At 36.2% G+C, this 21,615-nt stretch overlaps 1 protein-coding gene and 1 long non-coding RNA gene across 4 annotated transcripts in view; one reads left to right on the forward strand and one right to left on the reverse strand.

The window, feature by feature from the left end:
• LOC141488475 (uncharacterized) overlaps nucleotides 1-3,762 on the forward strand; it is a 50,019-nt gene extending 46,257 nt beyond the window's left edge. Inside the window, exon 4 of the long non-coding RNA XR_012468701.1 lies at nucleotides 3,553-3,762. This is a non-coding gene — a long non-coding RNA (uncharacterized LOC141488475). The remainder of the gene's footprint in view (nucleotides 1-3,552) is intronic.
• TBX15 (T-box transcription factor 15) overlaps nucleotides 1-21,615 on the reverse strand; it is a 164,788-nt gene that overhangs the window by 47,340 nt on the left and 95,833 nt on the right. For all 3 annotated transcript variants that reach the window (XM_074188566.1, XM_074188564.1, XM_074188565.1), the window contains exons 2-4: nucleotides 15,241-15,454; nucleotides 3,531-3,632; nucleotides 362-533 (exon numbers count right to left, since the gene is read on the reverse strand). In XM_074188566.1, coding sequence (XP_074044667.1) covers nucleotides 362-533; nucleotides 3,531-3,632; nucleotides 15,241-15,332 — 366 coding nt within the window. In that variant the 5' untranslated portion in view covers nucleotides 15,333-15,454. The remainder of the gene's footprint in view (nucleotides 1-361; nucleotides 534-3,530; nucleotides 3,633-15,240; nucleotides 15,455-21,615) is intronic.

Below are 21,615 nucleotides of genomic sequence, written 5' to 3' on the forward strand. Positions count from 1 at the left end.
CTTACTGAAACTGAATTTTTAATATATGTTCTGTCTTGTCTTCCTACCTAGACTGTAAAGCTTTCTGAAAGCAGGGACCAAAAAATTCTATGTAATATTCTACAACACCTAACAGCTATTATATATGCTGGTTAACTTTATGTATTTGTACTACAAAAGAATAAATAAAAGAAATGAGATTTCATTTCACTACTAGAACTGTGAAGGTCAGAGAGATATTTATTCTGTCTGTGAACCTGAAAGCAAGGAGGTGACTGCTAAGCAGAAGACACAACTAGACAAATTTTATCAAAACCTGCAAGTGGGACAGCTGTGTAGCTACAAGGGGATGGGGAGATAAAAAGAAGTCTCCTTGACTCACATGTCCTTGGTCATCCAATTCATTGTTGGTCAGTTTGAGTTTGTCAAAACTGACCACCTGCCTCATCCATGTGTCTCCAGAGGCCAGTGAATCAGGATGGATATAAACTCTTGGGGGAACAGGGGAGTCAGCATTGCCGGCCACCATCCACTTGGAGCTGTGATACACATATCTGAGAGAGAAAGGAAGAGGGGGAAGATTCAGAGGCAGAAAATGGAAACCATTTGGGGTAGAGCAGAGTAAATAAATTTGAGTAGAAAGAGGGAGGAAAAGCCAGAAGGATGTGTAGGCGTTGGAGAGAAAAAGAAACCAAGGGAAAAGGTTTGGGACAGAGGAGACAGTGAGACAGAGTTGAGGAGAAAGGGAAACAAAAACAAAGAGACCAGGAGGGGGAGAGAGAGAGAGAGAGAGAGAGAGAGAGAGAGAGAGAGAGAGAGAGAGAGAGAGAGAGCAATAGAAAGATAGAAAGGAAGGAAGGAACAAAGGAACGAAGGAAGGAATGAAGGAAAGGAGGAACAAAGGAAAAGAGGAAGCAAAGGAGGGAGGGAGGAATGAAGAAAGGGGAAGAAGAGAAGGGAGAAGGAGAGAAAAAGGCAAAAGAGGGATAAAGAAAAGGATAGAGGAAGGAAATAAGAGAATGAAAGAAGGAAGGAAAAGAAGGAAAGAGGAAGACAGGAAGGAAGGAAGGAAGGAAGGAAGGAAGGAAGGAAGGAAGGAAGGAAGGAAGGGAGAGAGAAAGGGAGGGACAAAGGAAAGAGAAGAATTCATATATTGGGAAAAATGAAAAAAGGAGAAAATTAAAGGAATATTTGAGGTAGAAAGGGACTTGAGATTACTGAACAAAGCTATAATTCCTCAGAAGGGAAACACTCTTAATTTTACCTTCTCTTTCCCTCCCCCTCCCACTGTCATGCATGTAGACACATCCACAGACACAGACACACAGACACAGGCATGCATGCACACACATGCACACACACATATCCTGAGCCCAAATGTGTAACTATGGACTAAAGTACTTTACTGCAACCTTTCACCTTTCAAATGCAAACCAGATAATCCCTTGGCCACTTGTTCGGGATCTGGTTGCTTATTAAAAACATCTTCTCCCTTATTCCCTTATAAAACTCAACCATGTGCAAAGAACCCCCCCACTCATTAACCACTTCCTTGCCCTGAGTCTGGATTTTTGAGCCACTCCTAGAAAAGAAGGAGAGAATTCAATAGGCCAGAAGTCCTCTACATAGGATCTGTAGCTTGCTCCAGGTCTGTTCTAAGAAAGTCCACCAAATGAGACTTCTCCTTTTACTTCCTCAGCTTTTGTATCCTTTCAAATAAAGTTTATTCCATTCTTAATACAGAAAAAGGTTCGACTATTGGGCCTTCCTTTCAGCATATAGAGTACACTCTTCCATGTTACTTGCCTCTAGAAAAGGGCTACCCTGCTTGCAATCTGCATTGGATCATTGGAGATCCCAGTGCCCAGAAGACCATTGAGATAGTGAGTTTTTCATCCTGGAAATCTTTGAATAAGGGATGAATGATGACTTGCTGGATATATTAATACCTTCAGCCTTGTCTTATAAGTCTTATTGGTAAGCCCCCATTAATTCACCTTAAACTATCCTGGTAGTCAATCTGTTGAGAAGATCCTAACCACAGTTCTTCATGCTTCTCTTTCATAGCTCTAGAGTATTCCACTCTCTTGTGCACTTATCCAGCTTTTCAAGCTGTGGATTTGGATATACCATCTATTTCCATCTCCTACCCATTCACCCACCCAGCTCTGCCAAAGAAAGCATATTTGGCTTGTTAGCTGATTGTTTCAGTATTCAGCTATTTTAAATCTGAGTCAAGGTGTCTGATCATGTGTAAGTAGAAATCAAGTCAACTGCATAGGATTGTTAGGGACCTCTAGAGACCTGCTCATCCATATCCTCCCTCAGGAAGGTCTTCACATCAGCCAAGCAATGCAACAGATTTCAAGTAACTTGAAATAGGGATTAATCTGCTTTCTACTCCAGTATTTCCAGCAGAGGTACTCCCACCCTTAACATAGATCAAAGCCCTGCTAATGAAATTAACTTCTTAATAATTCATGCTGATAAACATTCCTGATTGTCTTCTCTATCTTTCTTTTTATTTTATCCAAGGTTCTACTGCAAACAAAATCTTATGCCTCTAACTTGGGGAGATTAAAAAATAGACAAATTCTTTCCTTCTTAGGATAAATTCTTCATGCGGCTATTTGGAATTTAGTTGGCATTCATTTGGAATTGGTTATTGGTGTCTATTGGACCATCTCTCCTCCTCTTATTCTGGATAAATCTATATTTGTCTCATTAGCCTTTTGACTAAGCTCCACTCACTCATTTTATACTATCCTGGTACAACTCCAGTTAGCAGAGCCTAAAGGAAGATATTAGATCATTTTCATCATTCCCTTGCCACTAATAAGGATTTGGAATGTCATATTTCTTCCCCTTGATACATAGGCATAGCTAAAAATTCTGGCATCTGGGGGAAATTTAGTTTATGCCAGTGGTCTTCCAAGCAAGGGAGCAGGAAATGGAAAAATAAAAATCCCCAAACCTGGAAAAACCAGCATGTACTCCTATCACTACTAATCCCAAGCATCATGGATGATAGAGGGTTCCCCAGAATCTATAGTACAATGGAGACCGTATACTCCAGATAGGTACAGTCAAGCCAGAACCAATAATTAAGAAAGTTAAGGCCCTAGAAAAGCAGTGTGATAGTGATAGGACCATGAGGTGGGAAACAAAACTACAAGAGTGGAAGAATGGGAAGCACAAAGGATCTAAGCAAGGAAAAAGCAGCCCCCCACATGACAGAACTGGAACAAAACCCCAATTACTTGGTACTAGGTACAACTCTGCTTTGCCAAGACGGTATTTATCAATCCAGGGCTAATATGATCATGTGCTCATATAGTATAAGATTATTTTACAATCATTTGTTTGAATGTCCTCCCTATTACATGATTTATTATGGCAAAGTGTAAGAGTACTTTGTTAAAATGTCCCAAGGCTTAACTCCATTGCCTTGCAAAAAAAAAAAAAAAAAACCTAAAAAGAAAAATGTCCCAAGGGCTCATATGCCATCTGTAAACAAGAGTCACCATTCCACAGTATGGAACTTTCATTACCTGTATCTTTTATTATCCACAGGCACAATGTCCATTGCTATGTAATACTGCTGGTGAGGGTCCAGGCCTGTAATTTTCACTCTCATTGCTGGAAACATACGCCTATGGAAAGTAAGAAAGAATGCAAAGAAGTGAAATGGAATAAGATAGGGAACAAGTATCCTGAGGTAACAGCAGTAACAATATTGTTAAAAAACCATATTGCACTTATTTGGTTTGGAGAGTGCTGATAAACAATGAATTTGAAATTATAGAATCAAAGAATCTCTATTAATATTTATGATATCTCCAATTAGTAGTTCATTTCTCTTATTTAAAGACTTTCATCATGGGAAACTCACTGACCCCTAAAACAATCCATTCCATTCTTTGACAACTCAGTGTCAAACTTTTCTTTCTTTAGTATAGAGTCAAAATCCATCCCCTTGCAGCTTCTACCCATTGTCCTTGTTCTGATGTTGGACCCTAGTCTGCTTGATAGCCCATCAAACACTTGAAGCCCATGATAACATCTTTTCCTTCCCCACCTTTGAGTCTTCTCTTCTCCCAGAGATACATCTCAAGCTTCCTCTATCCATATAGTAAAATCTCCAATCTACTTACCAGCATAGTCACCTTTCTCTGGACATGCTTGAATTAAGGATGTGCATCCTAATACCTTTAGCTTTGTTTCATAATTTTATGATAAAGACCTACCCTCTCACATTAAACTATCTTGATGGTCTTGATGCAACTCCAGTTAGCAGAGGCTAAAAGAAAATACTGAATTATATTACCACTAAACCCTTTTTATTCCTACTCTAAAATCTGATAAGGATTATTTTATATGCCTTCCCTTTGATACAGAGCCATAGCTAGGAATTCTGGTACCTGAGGAAAATGCAATCAATGTGCTCCCTAAAATTCAGTGCCATAAACTTAAGTATCCTCTTTTCCCACTATTTCCAGATGAATAACAAGGTTGTCATTCTAACACTAAATGTAAAAAATCTGGTTGGGCTTTGCATTGTATTGTTTGAATCATTATCAATACCTTGGATTACCATACTGAGTAAATATGAAAAAGCTAGATATTCATTGACTGCTCCTTAATTGTAAGGTTCACTAAAGAACAGCAATATGATCCTTTCAAACAGAGCTGCCTTCAAAATTATCTATACTTCTCATGGGTCATACATTATATTGTTAGGGATATATATATATATATATATATATATATATATATGTATATATATATACATATATATATATATATATATATATATATATATAATTTACCCTGTTAACTGCTTTAGCTGTATCCCAGAAACATTGGAGGGTTTTTATCACTAACATTTTATTTCACAAAATTTTTTTGCTATTGATTATTTCTATTATTTGTTCTTTGATCCATTCATTTTTCAAGAGTCTAAATTTGGGTCCAGTGTTTTCAGTCTTTTTATTTGTGCCATTTTTCAACTTTCCCACTAGATCATAAACCCCCCTGGAAGGTAGGAATGGTGTCTTTGTATACCTTAGAGTCTCTTGAACACTGGTGTGATGAAATTGGAGTGAAGAGAGGGCTGAACCTGATCAAATACCACCTGTGTCATTACCTTTGTAACTATGGGTGACTCACTTATTAAATATAAGCCTTGACTTTCTTCACTGAAAAATAGGGATGATATTTACCTAGAGCATATTATTTGAATATGAAATATTATTATTGTCATCTTCATCATTGTTACCATTGTTATTGCTGCTACTATCTCTGCTGCAGCATTTGGTAGCTGTTCAACAGACATACTGAAACTACTAGAAGAAAGTTTCATTCTCAAATGGTCCCTTGAGGAAGGAAAGGAAGGAAAGAAGGTACTAGCATCCTCTTCCCTTACCAAAGTGCTACCAACTTTTAAGAAGAAGCATAAAACTGTCAGAAAACATTTTTTGCTGATGACCTTAGGACTCTGTCAATGTGTGTGTCAGAGAAGAACAGTTGAAGCAGAAGCAATGGGGAGTGAATGCAAGCAGCCTCAGGCAGGCTCTTGCTTCAGCCACAGTGGCTTGTTAAACTTGACAAACTGAGCAGGGTCAGGATGTGGTACTTGATGACTCCTCCCATCACTGGAGAGAGGTGGAGGAGGGAGAAGCCCCTGAGGAGGATTAAGTTTCAGAGATTCCAGAATCAAACACACCATTCTTCAGACAACCACAAGAAGCAAGAAAAACACTGAACTTTTATTGTACAGAACCCATTCAGGGGACAGGCATGAAAGGGATGAATGAGTTTTCCGGGAGTGTTTATGTTCTTAAAGCCATTAGGTCTGGAGTCGGGGGTCTGAGCTTAAATCTCTACTCTGTCACTTACTATGTGACTGTTCCCTACTTAGTTTCCTCATCTGTAAAATGGGACACAAATACTTGAACTTCCCACCTTGTAGGGAGATTGCAAGAATCAAGTGCATTGCAAGAATTAAAGATGCCATACAAATATCAGCTTTGTTTCCATATGTGTGATGTTGAGCAAATAATTTAACCTCTGTCTCAGTGTCCTCATTTATGAAATTATAATAATAATAACACTTGCCTTTCATCCTTGTTGTAAAGTATTTTGCAAACCTTAAAGCTTTATGTAAATGTTAGCTATCATTTATAATTATAATAATAATTATTATATCATTTATTATATATGTATGTCATAGTTTATGAAAACTGACTTGGAATTTGGAGTTACTATATATTTGGCAAAAAGTAAATCTCTGGACCATATTGGCTGTGAGAGTTTAAACAAATCACTTCACCTCTAAGTGCTCCCAGGCAGCCCTCAAAGACTATACATTTCCATAGAAATTCGTACAAACCACTACTGGTAGGGGAAGCTTCCTCACTGAAGGAAAGTTATATTTTTAAAAAGCACAGAACAAAAAACTAATTTTTAAAAAAAACATTAAATTTAGTTCTCTATGGCCTGTTCATGGATATAGATTGAACATCTCACTACAATCAGCCATTTTGTAATTGCAACAAGTAGTGTGAATAACTCGACAAAAAACTACTATCCTTTCAATACATTACAATATCTTTGATTATACTTAATAGAAATTAGGGATTCACTAATTTTTACTTTGTATATGAACAAGTTAATTCTGGTTGTGTGTGTGTTCCTTAACAATTTAAAAAAATTAAATTTTAAGTCAAAAATGAATTTTGACATTAGCAGTGTGTGTATTTCTTATAGCAGTTCAGATTGTAAACCCTCCATAGATTAGCTAATGAATTCTCAAGTTGCTGTGACCAAAATAATTCAATGTTCCTAGTCAACACTCTATTAATAAGTCTCAATAAACTTTGCTAGAATAGTCCTCATATAACAAATACAAGCTATTGTTGGTTCTACACTTGAAACCTTTTATAAAACTGAGTTTTGATGGCATAATCTTTAAGAATACAAAGTTTCTATGCCCAAAGAGTAATAGAACTGATAATACCCTTTGATCCAGCTATACCAAAACTGGGTCTATATCCAAAAGAAATTATAAAACTGAGAAAGTCCTACATAAAATATTCATAGCAGCTCTTGGAAACTGAGGGAATGGGAATGCCCATCAATTGGGGAATGGCTTAACAAGTTATGATATATGAATGTTATTGGGTGCTACTGTTCTGAAAGATAGCATTAATGGTCAGACTTTGGAGAAGCATGGAAAGAATTACATGAACTGATGCTGAGCAAAGGAAACAGAACCAAGAGAATATTGTACACATTTACAATAATATTGAAAGTTGACCAACCATTATGGATAAGATCTAAGACAACCCTGGGAGACCTGTTATGGACAACACTATTCACATCCAGAGGAAAACAAAAATAAATACATAAATAAGTAAATAGATAAATAAATGAATGAATGAATGAATGAATGAACCCCATGGAATATGAATGGATATAATGGTCACTTTTTAAAAATTTCCATTATGTTTTTCCTTCCTATCCCATGGTTTTCTTTCTTTACCCTTAGCCCTAATTCCTCATACACAAAATGGCTAATTTGTAATTATATTAGATAGAAATGAACTTATAGAACTTTTGCTTGACTGTTGACTGCTAAGAGGAGAGGGGCTGGGAAGAGAGGATGGTAGAAAAATAGGTAACATAAATATGCAAATGTTTGAATGTTGAAAAACTTTCATGATATATAATTAGAAAAATACAATAAAAATGCAAAATTTCCTTTGTACCCTGATGATGATGATTTTTTTGTTCTTTACTCTTGAAGACCATGACGTCAGGTAGGTGATTCCATAACAAGCACATGAATTGGATTTGAGTGAGGAGGTGTTGTACTAAGACACCAGTCTCACTTTCTCCTCTGGAGCCATCTGGGTCCAGTGGTCAGATATGAATCAGGTTGACTGGAGATGTCTCTGGATGCGAGGCAATCAGAGTTAAGTGACTCACCCAAGGTCATTCAGCTAATAAGTTTCAAGTGTCTGAGGCTGGATTTGAACTCCCATCCTCCTGACTCCAAGGTCAGTGCACTATCCACTGTGCCACCTAGTCACCTTTTGCACAATAGCAAGACATCAGAGGAGGACTCCATGTTGGATGTCAATTGATATCACTAGACAAACAACTCTGAGAATACATTAAGGGGTTCATGAGATTTGAAAGACAGCACAAGAGTTACTAACTTTATTTTCTAATGGATTACCTCATTATCACTTAGGTAGTGAAGTGGCAGAGATGGATATGAATCCATGAATCCTTATTACAAATGCAGTGTTCTATCAATGCTGACACACACTGCCTCCCCTCTTCCTTGGAATACTTGATAAACTTACTCAGTTTACCAGTTCCCTATGATGGACCATTTGGATGTTCTTGAGCATAGAGGACAGAGATTAACCCTTGCCTTTGTTTCCCTAACAGTTGGCATATTGTCTGGAAACATAGTAATGAAGAAATGTCTGTTTGATTGATGCTTAATTGAGTTATCTTTTTATTCAGTTCTCTGAAATAATAAATGCAATATTCCCATTCCTTTTTTCTCAATCACTTACTGTCTGTATAACATTCAACAAATCACCTCTGGGATTCATTTTCTTATCTGTAAATTAATTGTGTTGGCCTGTATTGCATGAAGTTTATTCCAACTTTAAATCTATGATCCTCTAATCTAGAACTTTTTCCTGCTCTCTAGAAATAAGTATAAAGTCACACATTTTTGTTATTCAGTTATTTTTCATTCATGTCTGACTCTTTATGACCCCATTTGCGATTTTCTTGGTAAAGATATTGGGGTAGTGGTTTGCCATTTCCTTCTTTAGCTGATTTTACAGATGAGGAAACTGAGACAAACAAGATTAAGTGACCTGATCAAGAGCATACAGCTATTAAGTGCATGAGGCTGGATTTGTATTCTGGAAAATGTGTCTTCCTGACTCCACATCTAGTGTTCTTTCCACTGTGCTATTAGAGTGATACATCTATACATAATAAGGATTGTTCTTTTTTTATTTTTTAATTTTTAATTTTATTTTTTAATTTTTAATTTCTTTTTAATTGCTTTATTTATTTACAAATGTCCTGTCCAAAGAAACCTTGATGTTGGTATATCACAACACTAGGCCAGGTCTTCAAATTCACTACAGGTTACCAAATTAAGAATAACTCCTTTTAAAGACATCATGTTGTATTGTGGAAAGAGGGTAAAATTGGATCTCAGATGATCTGAATTCTGGTTCACATTTGCCATTTAATAGCTTTGTGATATTGGAAAATTACACCAGTAGCAACCACTTTACCTGTAAAGTGGAGGAAATGGGTAATATGTACAAAATCCCTTCTAGTTCCAAAATTCTGTAGCTGTCATAGAATTCAGAGCTGGAAGAGGTCATCAAACCAAAGTCTCTCCCTTTGAAAGTAAGGAAATGGAGGACCACAAAGGGAAAACAATTTACCAAATGTGACAGGAAGAGTAAGTGGTAGAGCTCGATGTTTATCCTAATGTAAGACATCATAAGTGAGAAGAAAAGGTCTTGATGGAAATATTAACAATAACTTCAATGAGTAGGGTCTAAAGTTCATTCCTGCCAATTCCTGACAATGAGAAGTCAAGAGTAGAACTTTAGTATGTGAAAGAAACACTTGCAGTTCACCAGACGTTACAATCACCTGCAAAGTTTGTATCTGAATTCACATAAAAGGAAGAATACCAATACTATTAATATCTTATATTCATGTAGTGCTTTTAACTTTTTTCAAATCATTTTGAAGTATATGAAATAATATAAAATGGGTAAAATATATTGTTCCTAATTCGTAGATGAAGATACTGAAGCCCTGAGAAATTGTGATTTCCTAAAAAGTCACATAACAAATTAAGTAGCAGAATTCAGAATAGTACCTAGGTCTCATAGCACCCAACCTGGATTTATTTCCATGAATTCAAACATCTTGAGGAAAGAGCCCTGAAAGAAAGAATCTGGAAAATTATCCAAGGTGAAACGAGAATTCCTAAGCAAGGATTAGGAGAAGGAAAAGGAACATACTGTAATCAGAGAACAAAAATGGGCTGTGGTAGGAATCAATTTTGCCAAGCATTCCACAGGAAGAGGGGAGGCAGTGTGGAAAAGTGCATTTGGAGTAAGTGTATATGGGTTCAAATACAATTCTACCACATGATTCTAACACCTGAGTGACATTGAGTCAACTCTTTAAATTTTCTAAATCCCAGTTTCCTCATCTAAAATATGAAGTGATTAAACCAAAAAGACCATTAAGGTCTTTTTAGGTCTAGATCTATGATCCTTTGAATGTCAGAACTGAACTAGATTCTCTTTGCAGAAAACATAATTGTCACTTTCACAAGTAGTTCATTTAAATTGAATTCAAAGTGTGTTGTAGTAGAATGAACACCAGAAGAGATCTAAGGTCTCAGCTCTGCCATTAATTTTGTGACCTTGGGGGAAAAAACATTTAAACTCTTAGAGAATTCATTTCCTTTTATGTAAAGTTGGATTAAATTCTAAGGCCTCTTTCAGATGTAAAAATTCTGTTAATTCTAACTTCTTGGATCAATATAAGAATAACAGCTCATATTTATGGAGTTCATTGAATATGTAAAAGTGCTTTCCTCATTACATTCCTGAAGTAAAGGTAATAAAAGTATTATTATCCCTATTTCATATATGAGGAAACTGAGACCTACAGAGATGAAGTTGTTTATCTATAGTTACTCTACATTGTAGGAAAACTTTAGATCCATGATTAGACCCAGGACCTACTGCGAGTCCAGTGTTTTTCCAACTACTAATCTAGTAATTTAACAAAAACTTTTTTTTTCTTTTACCCTACCCTTTACGATAGAATAGCAAGTGAAACCATCATGGAAGGATAAAGTGAACCTTTTTACGCTCCACAACAAGAGCTTTGGGTTTGGTTTGAATTTTGTGGCTAAATTTGGGCCAGTTCTTCTGTCTTCCAAAGCATCTGTCCCCACCACAACTTCTGTCCATGGTGCTGATCTCTTTCTTTCAGTGAAAGCAATAAGAGCTTCTGAACCAACATAACTTTTGATTAAGTTATAGAAAAAGTCAGACGAACAGTTCAAATCTCAAAAAGCATGCAGTCCCTAAGGAAAACGAATGTTGGAATTTGGGTGCTAAGAGAATGTGACTAAAAATAAAATTATGAAAAAGAGGAAGTGAGCAGAAGACAAGAAAGATGAAAAGTTAATGTGGCTGCCCAAATGAAATTCTGAGAAAGTACAAAATTCTTTTCCATATTTGAGTTCCTATGCAGCTATCAGTAGGAACATCAGTTTTTATGAGCAAAGACCTGCTTTATTTAACAAATTCAACACTCCAGTCAAAAAGTACTACTTCTTATTCTGTGATTTTATCACATACTCTCCCAAGGCCAAGTTTTTGTTTACACTATTACCCAAACCTAGAATGCCCTCTTCCTCAACCCCAAACCAAGAACTAAGGGGTTTTCTCCTATTTCTATATCCATGATCACAATACCCCTAGACTATCATCCTAATTCTACTGTACATTTTTCTTTAAATATCAGTGTGATATAATGGAATTATTGACCTTGGAGTTAAATAAACAAGCTTAATTAAGACTGGCATTAACTGATTGTACAATCATGAACAAGCCAACTTCTCTGAGACAGTTTTCTCAATGGTAAAATTTTAATTATTACATCGACTCTACGATGTAAGAATAGCTTTTAGTAAACTTCAACCACATATAAATGTCAATCTCACTCACTCCTGTATTCTCAGAAAGGGTAATTCCATGTTGCATTTGGACTAGAAAAATAAGCCAAACTCCTCAATATGTTGTTATGTTCTTGAGAGAAACTGATCTTTTGAAATTCCAGGTTAGGCATCATTTTCAGTATCATACATATAGAAGTATACTTGAAAAGCATTGACCCCAACTTTTCCAAGTCCTACACTGTCTTAGCTACTCCCCATTTTAGTTAGAAACAGTGATGATTGTGATGAGATAACTCGAATTTATGTGGTGCTTTAAGACTCATATGGGTTTACAAAGTGTCTTCATGAAAACACTTTGAAATATAATATTAATAACTAGCATTTGTATAAACATTGAGTCTTATAACAGGATCTACTGGTCCTCACAACAAACCAGTGAGAGGTTGAAAGAAGTTTAATGATTTGCCCAAGGTCTCACAGGTAAAAGGTAGGCATCACCTATGATGAGATTAGAATTTAGGAATATTTTGTCTCAAATTACTGAACTCCATCAACTCCACCATTTAGTTTATAGCTGTTATCAAAGATTTCTGTAGTTCCTGTGCTTGCCTCCAAATTTGTGTCCTAAATGTTGGATACCTACTATTGAAAAACAACTATTGGGGCGGCTAGGTGGTGCAGTCGATAGAGCACCGGCCCTGGAGTCAGGAGGACCTGAGTTCAAATATGGCCTCAGACACTTAATTACCTAGCTGTGTGGCCTTGGACAAGCCACTTAACCCCATTGCCTTGCAAAAACCTAAAAAAAACCCTATTATATCACCAAATAAATGGTGTGCAAATTCTAATTGCTCTCTCCAAGGTTATCAGTAATCTCTTAATTGCTAAAGCTAATTCTTGTCCTTCATAATGTCTCTGTAACTTTGGACATTGTTGATCAGTCTCTTATCTTGAGTATTCTCTCTTCTGTGGATACTCATGACACTGTTTTTTTCTGGTTCTCCTCCTATCAGTCTTACCACATCTCAATCTGTTTTGTTGAATCATTATTTGTGACTCTCCTGCTCTTCATGGATGAACCCCAGGATTCTCTTCTGTCATTGCATTCTCCTTCTTGGTGTGTCATCAGCTCCCATAGATTTCAGCCTGCAGGTGACTTTTAATCTACATGTTCAACCTTCAACTCTTTTGAGTGTCATTCTCCCACAACCAACTGCCTACTAAATACTTTCAAGTAAATATTCAATCGGCATATCAAATTCAACATATCTAAAATGAAATTTGCTTTATTTCCCTACTAAAACAATTCCTTTTCCAAACTTCCTTATTTCAATGAAAGATATCACTATACTTCTAGATACACATTTAGGCAACCTGAGTCATCCTTTATTCTTCCCTCTATCTCATTCCCATAAACAGTAGGTTGCCAAGTATGATCAATTCTACATCCCCATTTCTCAATTCTATCTCCTTCTCTTAACTCACACATCTATCACCCTAATTCAGATCCCCATCTCTATTGTAACAACCTCCTACTTAGCCTTCCTACCTCCAGTCTTTGCTCCCTCCAATCCACCCACTGCACAGCTGCCAAATTAATATTACCAAGCACAGATGTTACCACCTCACTCTCCAGCTTAAGAAGCTTTAGTCATTCCCAATTGCCTCTAGCATGAAATATAAACTTCTCTGACATTTAAATCACTTCACAATCTGGCTTTTACCTATCATTCCAAACTGATTCCATGTACCTTCCCCATTATATTCTACATTCAATCCAAACTGGCATATTTACCATCCTCCATGCAAGATATTCTATATTCTGCCTTTGCATAAGCTATCCATATGCCTAGAATTCTGTCTATACGTCTCAGCCTCTTGGAATCCCCAAGTACCTTAAAGACTCAATTCAAGTGCCACTCCTTCATGAGATCTTTGGCTTCTAATTTTTAGTGCTCTGAGTACTTATTTCCCCAAATGCTTTCTAATTATCTTGTACAGATTTTTTATTTAGCTATCTGTACACTGGGTACATGGGTACATGGACAATTGCTAATAGGATGTAAGCTCCCTGAAGACAGGGATTGTTTCTTGCTTAACTCTATATCCCTCAACAATTCATAATGTATAACACATGGTGGTTGTTCATAATTGTATGTAGAACTGAATCAAATGGTAATCTATTCAGTAATGTGCTCTCTCTTATCTTCACCTTTCTTCAAATGTGCTTGCTTGAAGAATATTTTTTATGGTAATATTCACCTACTAAAATTCCAGCAGGAAGAGGACAGTCATCAAAAAGAAATACAAAGCAAACTAAAAGTCAACGTATCTATCTGATGTGTCTATGACTTTTGTTTACCTGATTCATTTTTATTGTAAACCTCTACAAAAAGGAGTAACTGTGAAGAGTAATAAGTTTTCTGAAGTATCCAGTGACTCTGGAGTCAGAGGGGTATGTGCGTATGTATTGGGCATGTGTATTTTTAGTGTTTCCCAGTAGTGTGTCAGAGGATGTGTTCAAATCCTGCTCCTGACATTTTCAGTTCACATGACCTTGGGCAATTCATTCATGCCCTCTCCTTATCTATCAAATGAGATTAGATTGAGATCCTAATCAATGACTTCCTAATTTACAACTGCAATTTTCCTTAAGAATGCTCTCTCATTGACAAGACAAATATAAAGGAAATATGAAAACTAGGTGTCTTTACTAAACGTCTTCCCCCCCACCCCCAGCAAAGAAATCATTTCTACCAAAAACTTTGGTCAGCTTAAGAAAATATTTTTAGAAATGTTTTTACTAGATAGCCAATGAATTCTCAGGATAATTTCTAGCCTAGAAGGGGCCAAGGGGAAAAACTTGGCTCCCCACAACAAGTTCATGGAAATGCTCAAATACAGATACACACACACACACACACACACACACACACACACACACACACACACACACACATACACACACACACAACTTGGCTTGGATACCAAAAACCAAATGAAAACATTGGCTATAGAAACAAGTATTTGCTTCAGAAATCTACTCTTGAGCTGTTTTAAAACAACTAAGCTAAGACTGCAATTATATCTGAAGGCTAAGGAATATTTGTGAATATAAATGGGGTTGATTCTGAGTTATTCCCTTAAAAGCAATTATTAGAATGGTAATAAAAACAATAATAATAATAATAATAATAATAATAATAATAATAAATAACAGGAAATATTAAGAAATATTCTATTTCAGAACATAGTTATCAGTTTTAGAGCTGAAAGAAGATTTAATAATCATCTAATTTCACCCTCTCATTATACAGATTAGAAAATTGAGGTCTGGAGAGGTTGAACAGCTACATGCTTGATGCTTTATATCTCACTGGTATGACCACAAGACCACCACAATCTAAGAAATGATTAAGGTTTTTTCCCTTTTCCTCCTGTGTTGTTATTTGTTTGCTCAATTGTTTTGCACAGCCATCATACTCTTGGAGTATCCTTACCTGCCAGCCTTGGTAATGATCATCTCTGTCCCAATGTCATGGAACCTTTTCCAGAGGTCAGCACATTGGAGTTCAACCTGTATCTCCTCCATGGATGAAATGGGGGGAGGTGGAGGGCCAGGAGCACCTGATGCAAGATCCGGGTGAGACTCAAAGGAGCAAGATGTCCTCTCTGGGAGCACCTCCGTGTCTGAACCAGTACTCTGCTCTGAGTCTGCAAAACAAACAGCAAATCATAGCTGAGAAGTTTTCATTGGCCTCACCTGGTGATGAAGGGAATGGAAGGAAAGAACAAGTGAGAAGAAAGGGTGAATAAAAGGAGACTAGAAATTGGGAAGCTCCAAACGGCACTCAGGGTATTTTATTATTTTTTATGGTTTGTTGCTGTAATTTATGGCCTAGTTTCAGGTTTCATGTTTCCAATATGACATCTGGCATTTTAGTAAGTTTTAGCAACAGCTGAACAAAATTGCCCAAATCACAAGATATAAAGAGTAGCTAATGTCATTGTATTGGAAAGAATGAAGCATAGGGCATAGGGTAAGCAATTAAATACAAATCAAAAGAAGTTTTAATTGATTTGGAAACAGGATTTGTAACCTATATAGAACATTTGGGGAGGGGTGGGCCAGGGAGGATACACACAAAAATCCTCTTGCCTTCTTCTCCATTGCATCCCAACCTAGAGCACTATGGGAAAATTAGTTCCTCTGAATATTATCCACCACCCTAAGCTTAATGTCTTCAATATCCATATTACATAAGATGTTCCAGGGTCTTCAGACAACCTATATATTGAATTGCCTTATATAACCTCCATTTTCTGAGAGGATGACCTTTCCTAGAATTCCAATAAGGTCATTTTTTGATGAAGAAAGGGCTGCTGGCTGTTGCAAGACAAAGAGAGCAATAAACATATGGAATTGGTTACCCAGGAAGGCTGTTGAAACAAAGGGTATAAATGAGTTCAGGAGACACCTAGATTGGTTTCTGAAGTATGAGGAGAGAGAAGGGTGGGTTTGAAAGCAGCTAAATAAAAAGCTGGTATGTTGAGCCAGATGGCCTTTTCCTCTTCTGATGGTATCATCTGTGCTGATGAAGAGAACTTGAAGGAATCAAATCAACTGGTGGAGAAGGCAGAGGTCAAGCTTAATAGCAGAGTTGTAAAGAATGAGCAATTCAGCATAATATTACTCCCCAAAGACCAGAGAATCTCTTCACTTTTCAATAACAATAATTAAAATAATTCAAGTTTATGTAATATCGTAAGATTTATTAAGTGTTTTCCATGATAATGAAAACTAACATTTATATGGAGATATTGAAGTTTGCATAGAACTTTACCCATAACCATCTCCTTTGATCCTCCCAATGATCCAATGAGTTAAATGCTATTATTTATTATCCTTATTTTATATATTTTACACAAAGAGTTTAAGTGAGTTGTCTGAGATTATAAAGTTAGTAAATGTCTGAGTGAGAATTTGAACTCATGTTTTTCTGATTCCAATTACAGAATTCTAGTCACTTGCACAACAACTTGTGAAATAGATAGTACAACTACCAATTTCCCCACGAAAAAAAAAGATTTCAAATTTTCAGGTAAGTGAAGTGCTGGGCTGTTATAAAACAAGGCTGAGGGGTGATATGACCTGCAAAAGACTACACAATTAACAAGTGTCAGAGATAAAACTGAACCTAAGGTTTCCTAAACCCTGACTTGTAAAGTACCCTTGTGTGGGGGTCTTTTAAAGCATTTACTATTAATGAATAATTTTCCTGCTTCCTGGCTCAGGGCCCCATCCCATTTTTCAAAATAATAATAATGTTTGTCCTTCATTTCAAAGAAGACCATGATTTCAGGGAGGTGATGCCATAACAAGTATGTGAATTGGATTTGAGTGAGGGGGTGTCATACTAAGTCACTAGCCTCAGTTTCTCCTCCAGAGTCATCTGGATTCAGAGGCCAGAAAGGAATCAGGACAACTGGAGATGGCCCTGGATAGGAGGCAGTCAGGGTTAAGTGACTTGCCCAAGATCACACTGCTAGTGAGAGTCAAATTTCTGGGGCTGGATTTGAACTCCTATCCTCCTGACCACAAGACCAGTACTCTACCCACTGTGCCATCTAGCTGCCAGTCAGATTCTGTTTTTATGGTATTCAAGTCACAACAGATCAGAGAGAAACTACAATGAGAATAAGAAAAAAATCAAATCCACAGTGTCCTCAAATTGAGTACTTCTGAGAATTAGAAACCCAAGACTATCCACCTAGTTACAGCTAAGGTTGTAGGTCCTCTGGGAGTAGGGAGAGGAGGGAAGAGAAATGACATTGTCATATAAACGTAACACAAGATAGGAAGTGATGGAGATGAAAGGGAGATTCAAACAAAGCAATATTTGAGAAGAGAAGACTTTGATCGAAGAAGATAAAGAAAGGTTGCATGCAGACATGTGCATATACACACACACAAATAGGCAATGTAGTTGTGACCTGAAGGAGGATAAGAACCTTGAAATGCAGAAGTGAGGAATGAATGAAAATATACCAACTGAGATGAAAGGTGACTTATTGAATTCACAGAATTGTGTCTATTTTGATTGGAATTTTGTGAGCATGAACAAATATAATAGGAAATAAGGCTAGAAAGGAAAGTTAAAGACAGACTACATAGGAGATCATAAATGAAAAGATGAGTAGTTTGAATTTTATCCTAGATGCAATCAGGAGTCACTGAAGTTTTTCAAGTAACTTGTTACTTGTAAAATGGAAAGTTATTTTTTGTGAAAGCTGGATTGGAAAAAGGAGAGAAAATGGAAGCAAACACCAGTTATAGCCAAGTCAAGGTGAGGTAGGTTCCAGACATACATAATACATCCCTGTTCTCAAAGAATTTATAATTTAGCTGGGGGGGGGAAGAAATAATACATTTGGAACATCAGGGTAACATAAAAAATATATAATTGAATGCTAACTATGTGATAATAACTAAAGAAGTCCACAGTTAGTGGGCAACAGATACCTAGTGACTTGTAAATTGTATTTATATCAGGGTGAAGGATATTTTCAGATGAAGTAATTTACCTCTCTACGCTGGGAATATAACCAAATATTCTTGGCTCCTAAGTTTCCTCTCTATCTAAAAGATCACACTCCCTCATGAAAAAATAAAATAAAATAAAATGACCTGGTAGGTTTTATACTCAGAATATGGGCTCTTTGCCACTTTTGTTATTCTGTTTTGCCAAGGGAACTTTCCAACAGTTTATCAATATACCTTTTGCATTTTTTTAAACTGTTACTAGAAAAAACTGAACTTTTCATTTTATATGGACTTTGTTAATTTTTATCAGAGAGGTCAGGTCAATAATGTTATCTAGTAACAGCTAATATTTATATAGAATTTTGAGGTTTGAAAATACATAACTATATATGAATATATAAAATTATTAATAAGATAATAGTTGTAAAGCACTTAGCTTATGGCCTGGTACATAGCAAGTGTTTAATAAATAAAGCCTTTCCTTCATTTGAACTTCACAGCAACCTAGTGAGATACATCCCATTATTATACCTATTTTACAGAAGATGAAACTAGAGGTTAAACGACCCAAGATTTGAACTTAGATTTCCCTATTCCGTGCCCAAAACGCTATTGATTAAGCCACCTAGCTGTCTTTTATTATAATAAGCTTCAGATTTGTTATAATGAGTTTCTTAATCTTAACAATGAAGGAAACTTAGATAGATCCTACTCAAAACACCCCATAATTAGTACCATCTTATCTTTTCAACTTGTTTCCTTCCATTCTTTCTCCTTCAATTTTCATATACTCTGCATTCTAGCTAAATCAAATTTTTAAATGTCTTTTCCATTTGCTCATGTTGTTTCCCCAAAACTGACATCAATCAACAAGTGTTAGTTAAACTTCCACATACTAGAAATTAGACGTGTAAAGACAAGAGTAAAACAATGCTTGTGCACAAGACGTATACATTTTAATGGGGGGAACAGCATATCCGTATTTAAGTTATTCAAAGTAAACACAAGTCAAATACAAAGTAGTTGGGGAGAGGAAACCCTAGTCACAGGGGCATCAGCAAAGACCTTGTGTAGGTGGTACTTGAGCTTTTTGATAAATGCCTTTCTCTTTGCTGCTTGCCATTTCAATTGAAATCCTATACTTATCCTTCAAGACCAGTCCAAGGGTCATTAACCCATTGGTGATCTCCCCTTACTTGTACACACAATTCAATTTGAAAATTGTCTTTCCTTCCTCTCAGTGTTGAGGTAACTTTTTAGTGCTATATTTTACAGAGAAAGTGCTAACCTTTATTGGTTGAGGGTTATAGGAACCTACAAGTTCCTATACCAAAGAAAAACTGGCTCCCTATCCTTGTCTTTAAATCTTGTGTAGATTTGTACCACTCTTAGATGCTTCTCATATTATACACAAACATACACACCAACTAATGTTGTTAAATGAATTCTATGAAAGATCATCATTAGGTGAAACATCATTATAAGGACATAATTCCAAAGGAATGATCAATGAGGTTACAGTAGACTTTACAACTTGAAAGTGGTTTGTTTATAATGTTATTAATGACTTTATTTAGAATTGTTATTTGATTCAACAAGCATTTGTTAAAGGCCCTACTCTTTGTCAAAAAACAAAAATGAAAATGGCATCTCTCCTCAAGGAGCTTGCTTTCTGTTTGAGAAATATTAAATGAACCCAGATAAGTTAACACAAATGTACATACAAAATAATTTATTGTCACATGGAGAAGCTATCAATAACATCTGGAAGTATCAGAAACGTCTTCATGGCAAAGGTAACCCTTGGACCAAGTTTTTGATAGCGCTAGGAAGACTCTAAGATTGAGAATGGAATGTATTCCAGGAATGGAGGATGGTGGGTACAAGGTCAGAAAGCTACATTGGTTAGAGAAATGCTATGCAAGGTATGTCTATATTTAATATGACAGTTATTTTTGTGTTGCATCCCTCCCCACTCTATTGTAGCAAAGCTATCTTTTTTTTTTTAAATTTTGTCCCTTCACCTAGATATTTGTATAATAGGTATTTAATGATTGTTGAACTGAATAGAACTCAATTGAACTAAATTGACCTGAATGTCACATTGGTGAAGCTGATTAATGAGTTGCCAGATACATTGTAACATGGGCATTAAAATTAAATCATGAAAAGAAAATTAGAATTAATTTATAGAATTGTGATGACATTAACAAGGATATAAATTTCTTATCGATCAAATTGGAACCACCATGACAGTGATCACTAATATTTATATAGCATCTTTGATTTACCAAGTATTTTCCTGAAATTAATATTATAAAATGGGCAGAAGTAGAACATGAGATTCTGAGAAGCAAGAAAGATTTTCATTTTTATTCTGTTTCATTTAATGCCTAACAAGTGTATGGCAATTAACAGTCATTTAAAAAAATTTGATAAATCATTTGCCCTATTTTAGGAAGATGGGGATGGGGCCCTGACTTTGGTTTCATCGGTATTGGAAGCTTAATGCAGGTTGGTACCTCCCCACAATTTGAAGTTTTAGAAAAGCACTTAGAGTCCTGAGAAGCTATGTCTTGCTCTCAAATCCAATTTTTCCTTACTCCAAGAGTGGGCCTCTATCCAGCCATCATGGATAGAGGTGACCACTCAGGACCTGTTTTACAGATCAAAAAATGAAGATCCAGAAAGATTACATGATCTGTTTTTAGCCATCCAGTGGTATGATCAAGAAGCCAACCTGTTCCTTCTGATGCCGTCTAGTGAATTTTCCATTATGCTGCATTGTCAAATAAGAATCCTTAGCAGTGACTTAAATACCAGCTGTTACAAAAGCCAAAGGAAAGGTATCAAATGCATTTTATCACTGCTTAGAAGAGTATATAAGTAATGAAATTCTTACCAGACTCAGATACCAAAGCAGACAGTTCAAACCAAAGCTATACCTGGGTGCTTGCTCAGAGTCTCTCACACCTTTGTGTTTCCCAATTATTTGTTTCCTTGGAAATTGATGATTTCCTGTTTTCCAAAAAGGAACCTCTAAAAAGCACAGCAAGTGTTGTTTGATAGCTTATGAAAGCATATTCTCACAAGGGAAGTGTAAAGAAGCCAGAAACAGAAATAATAGAGTTATAAATGATCATTAAAGTTAAAGGAAACAGAACTTGGGACTCCTGCATTAAAACTAGAATGAAGAAATCAGAAAACATCATATGAGTCATGAGATGAAACAAGACTATCCTCCTCCCCCTCCCCCCCAACAATCTCCCAAAGATGTAAATTTTGATCATTGACTTGTAGAGTGACACTGCAATCCATTGATCTAATTTTG

The sequence above is a fragment of the Macrotis lagotis genome, chromosome 5 (genome assembly GCF_037893015.1).
Source record: "Macrotis lagotis isolate mMagLag1 chromosome 5, bilby.v1.9.chrom.fasta, whole genome shotgun sequence".
NCBI classification, from domain to species: Eukaryota; Metazoa; Chordata; class Mammalia; order Peramelemorphia; family Peramelidae; genus Macrotis; species Macrotis lagotis.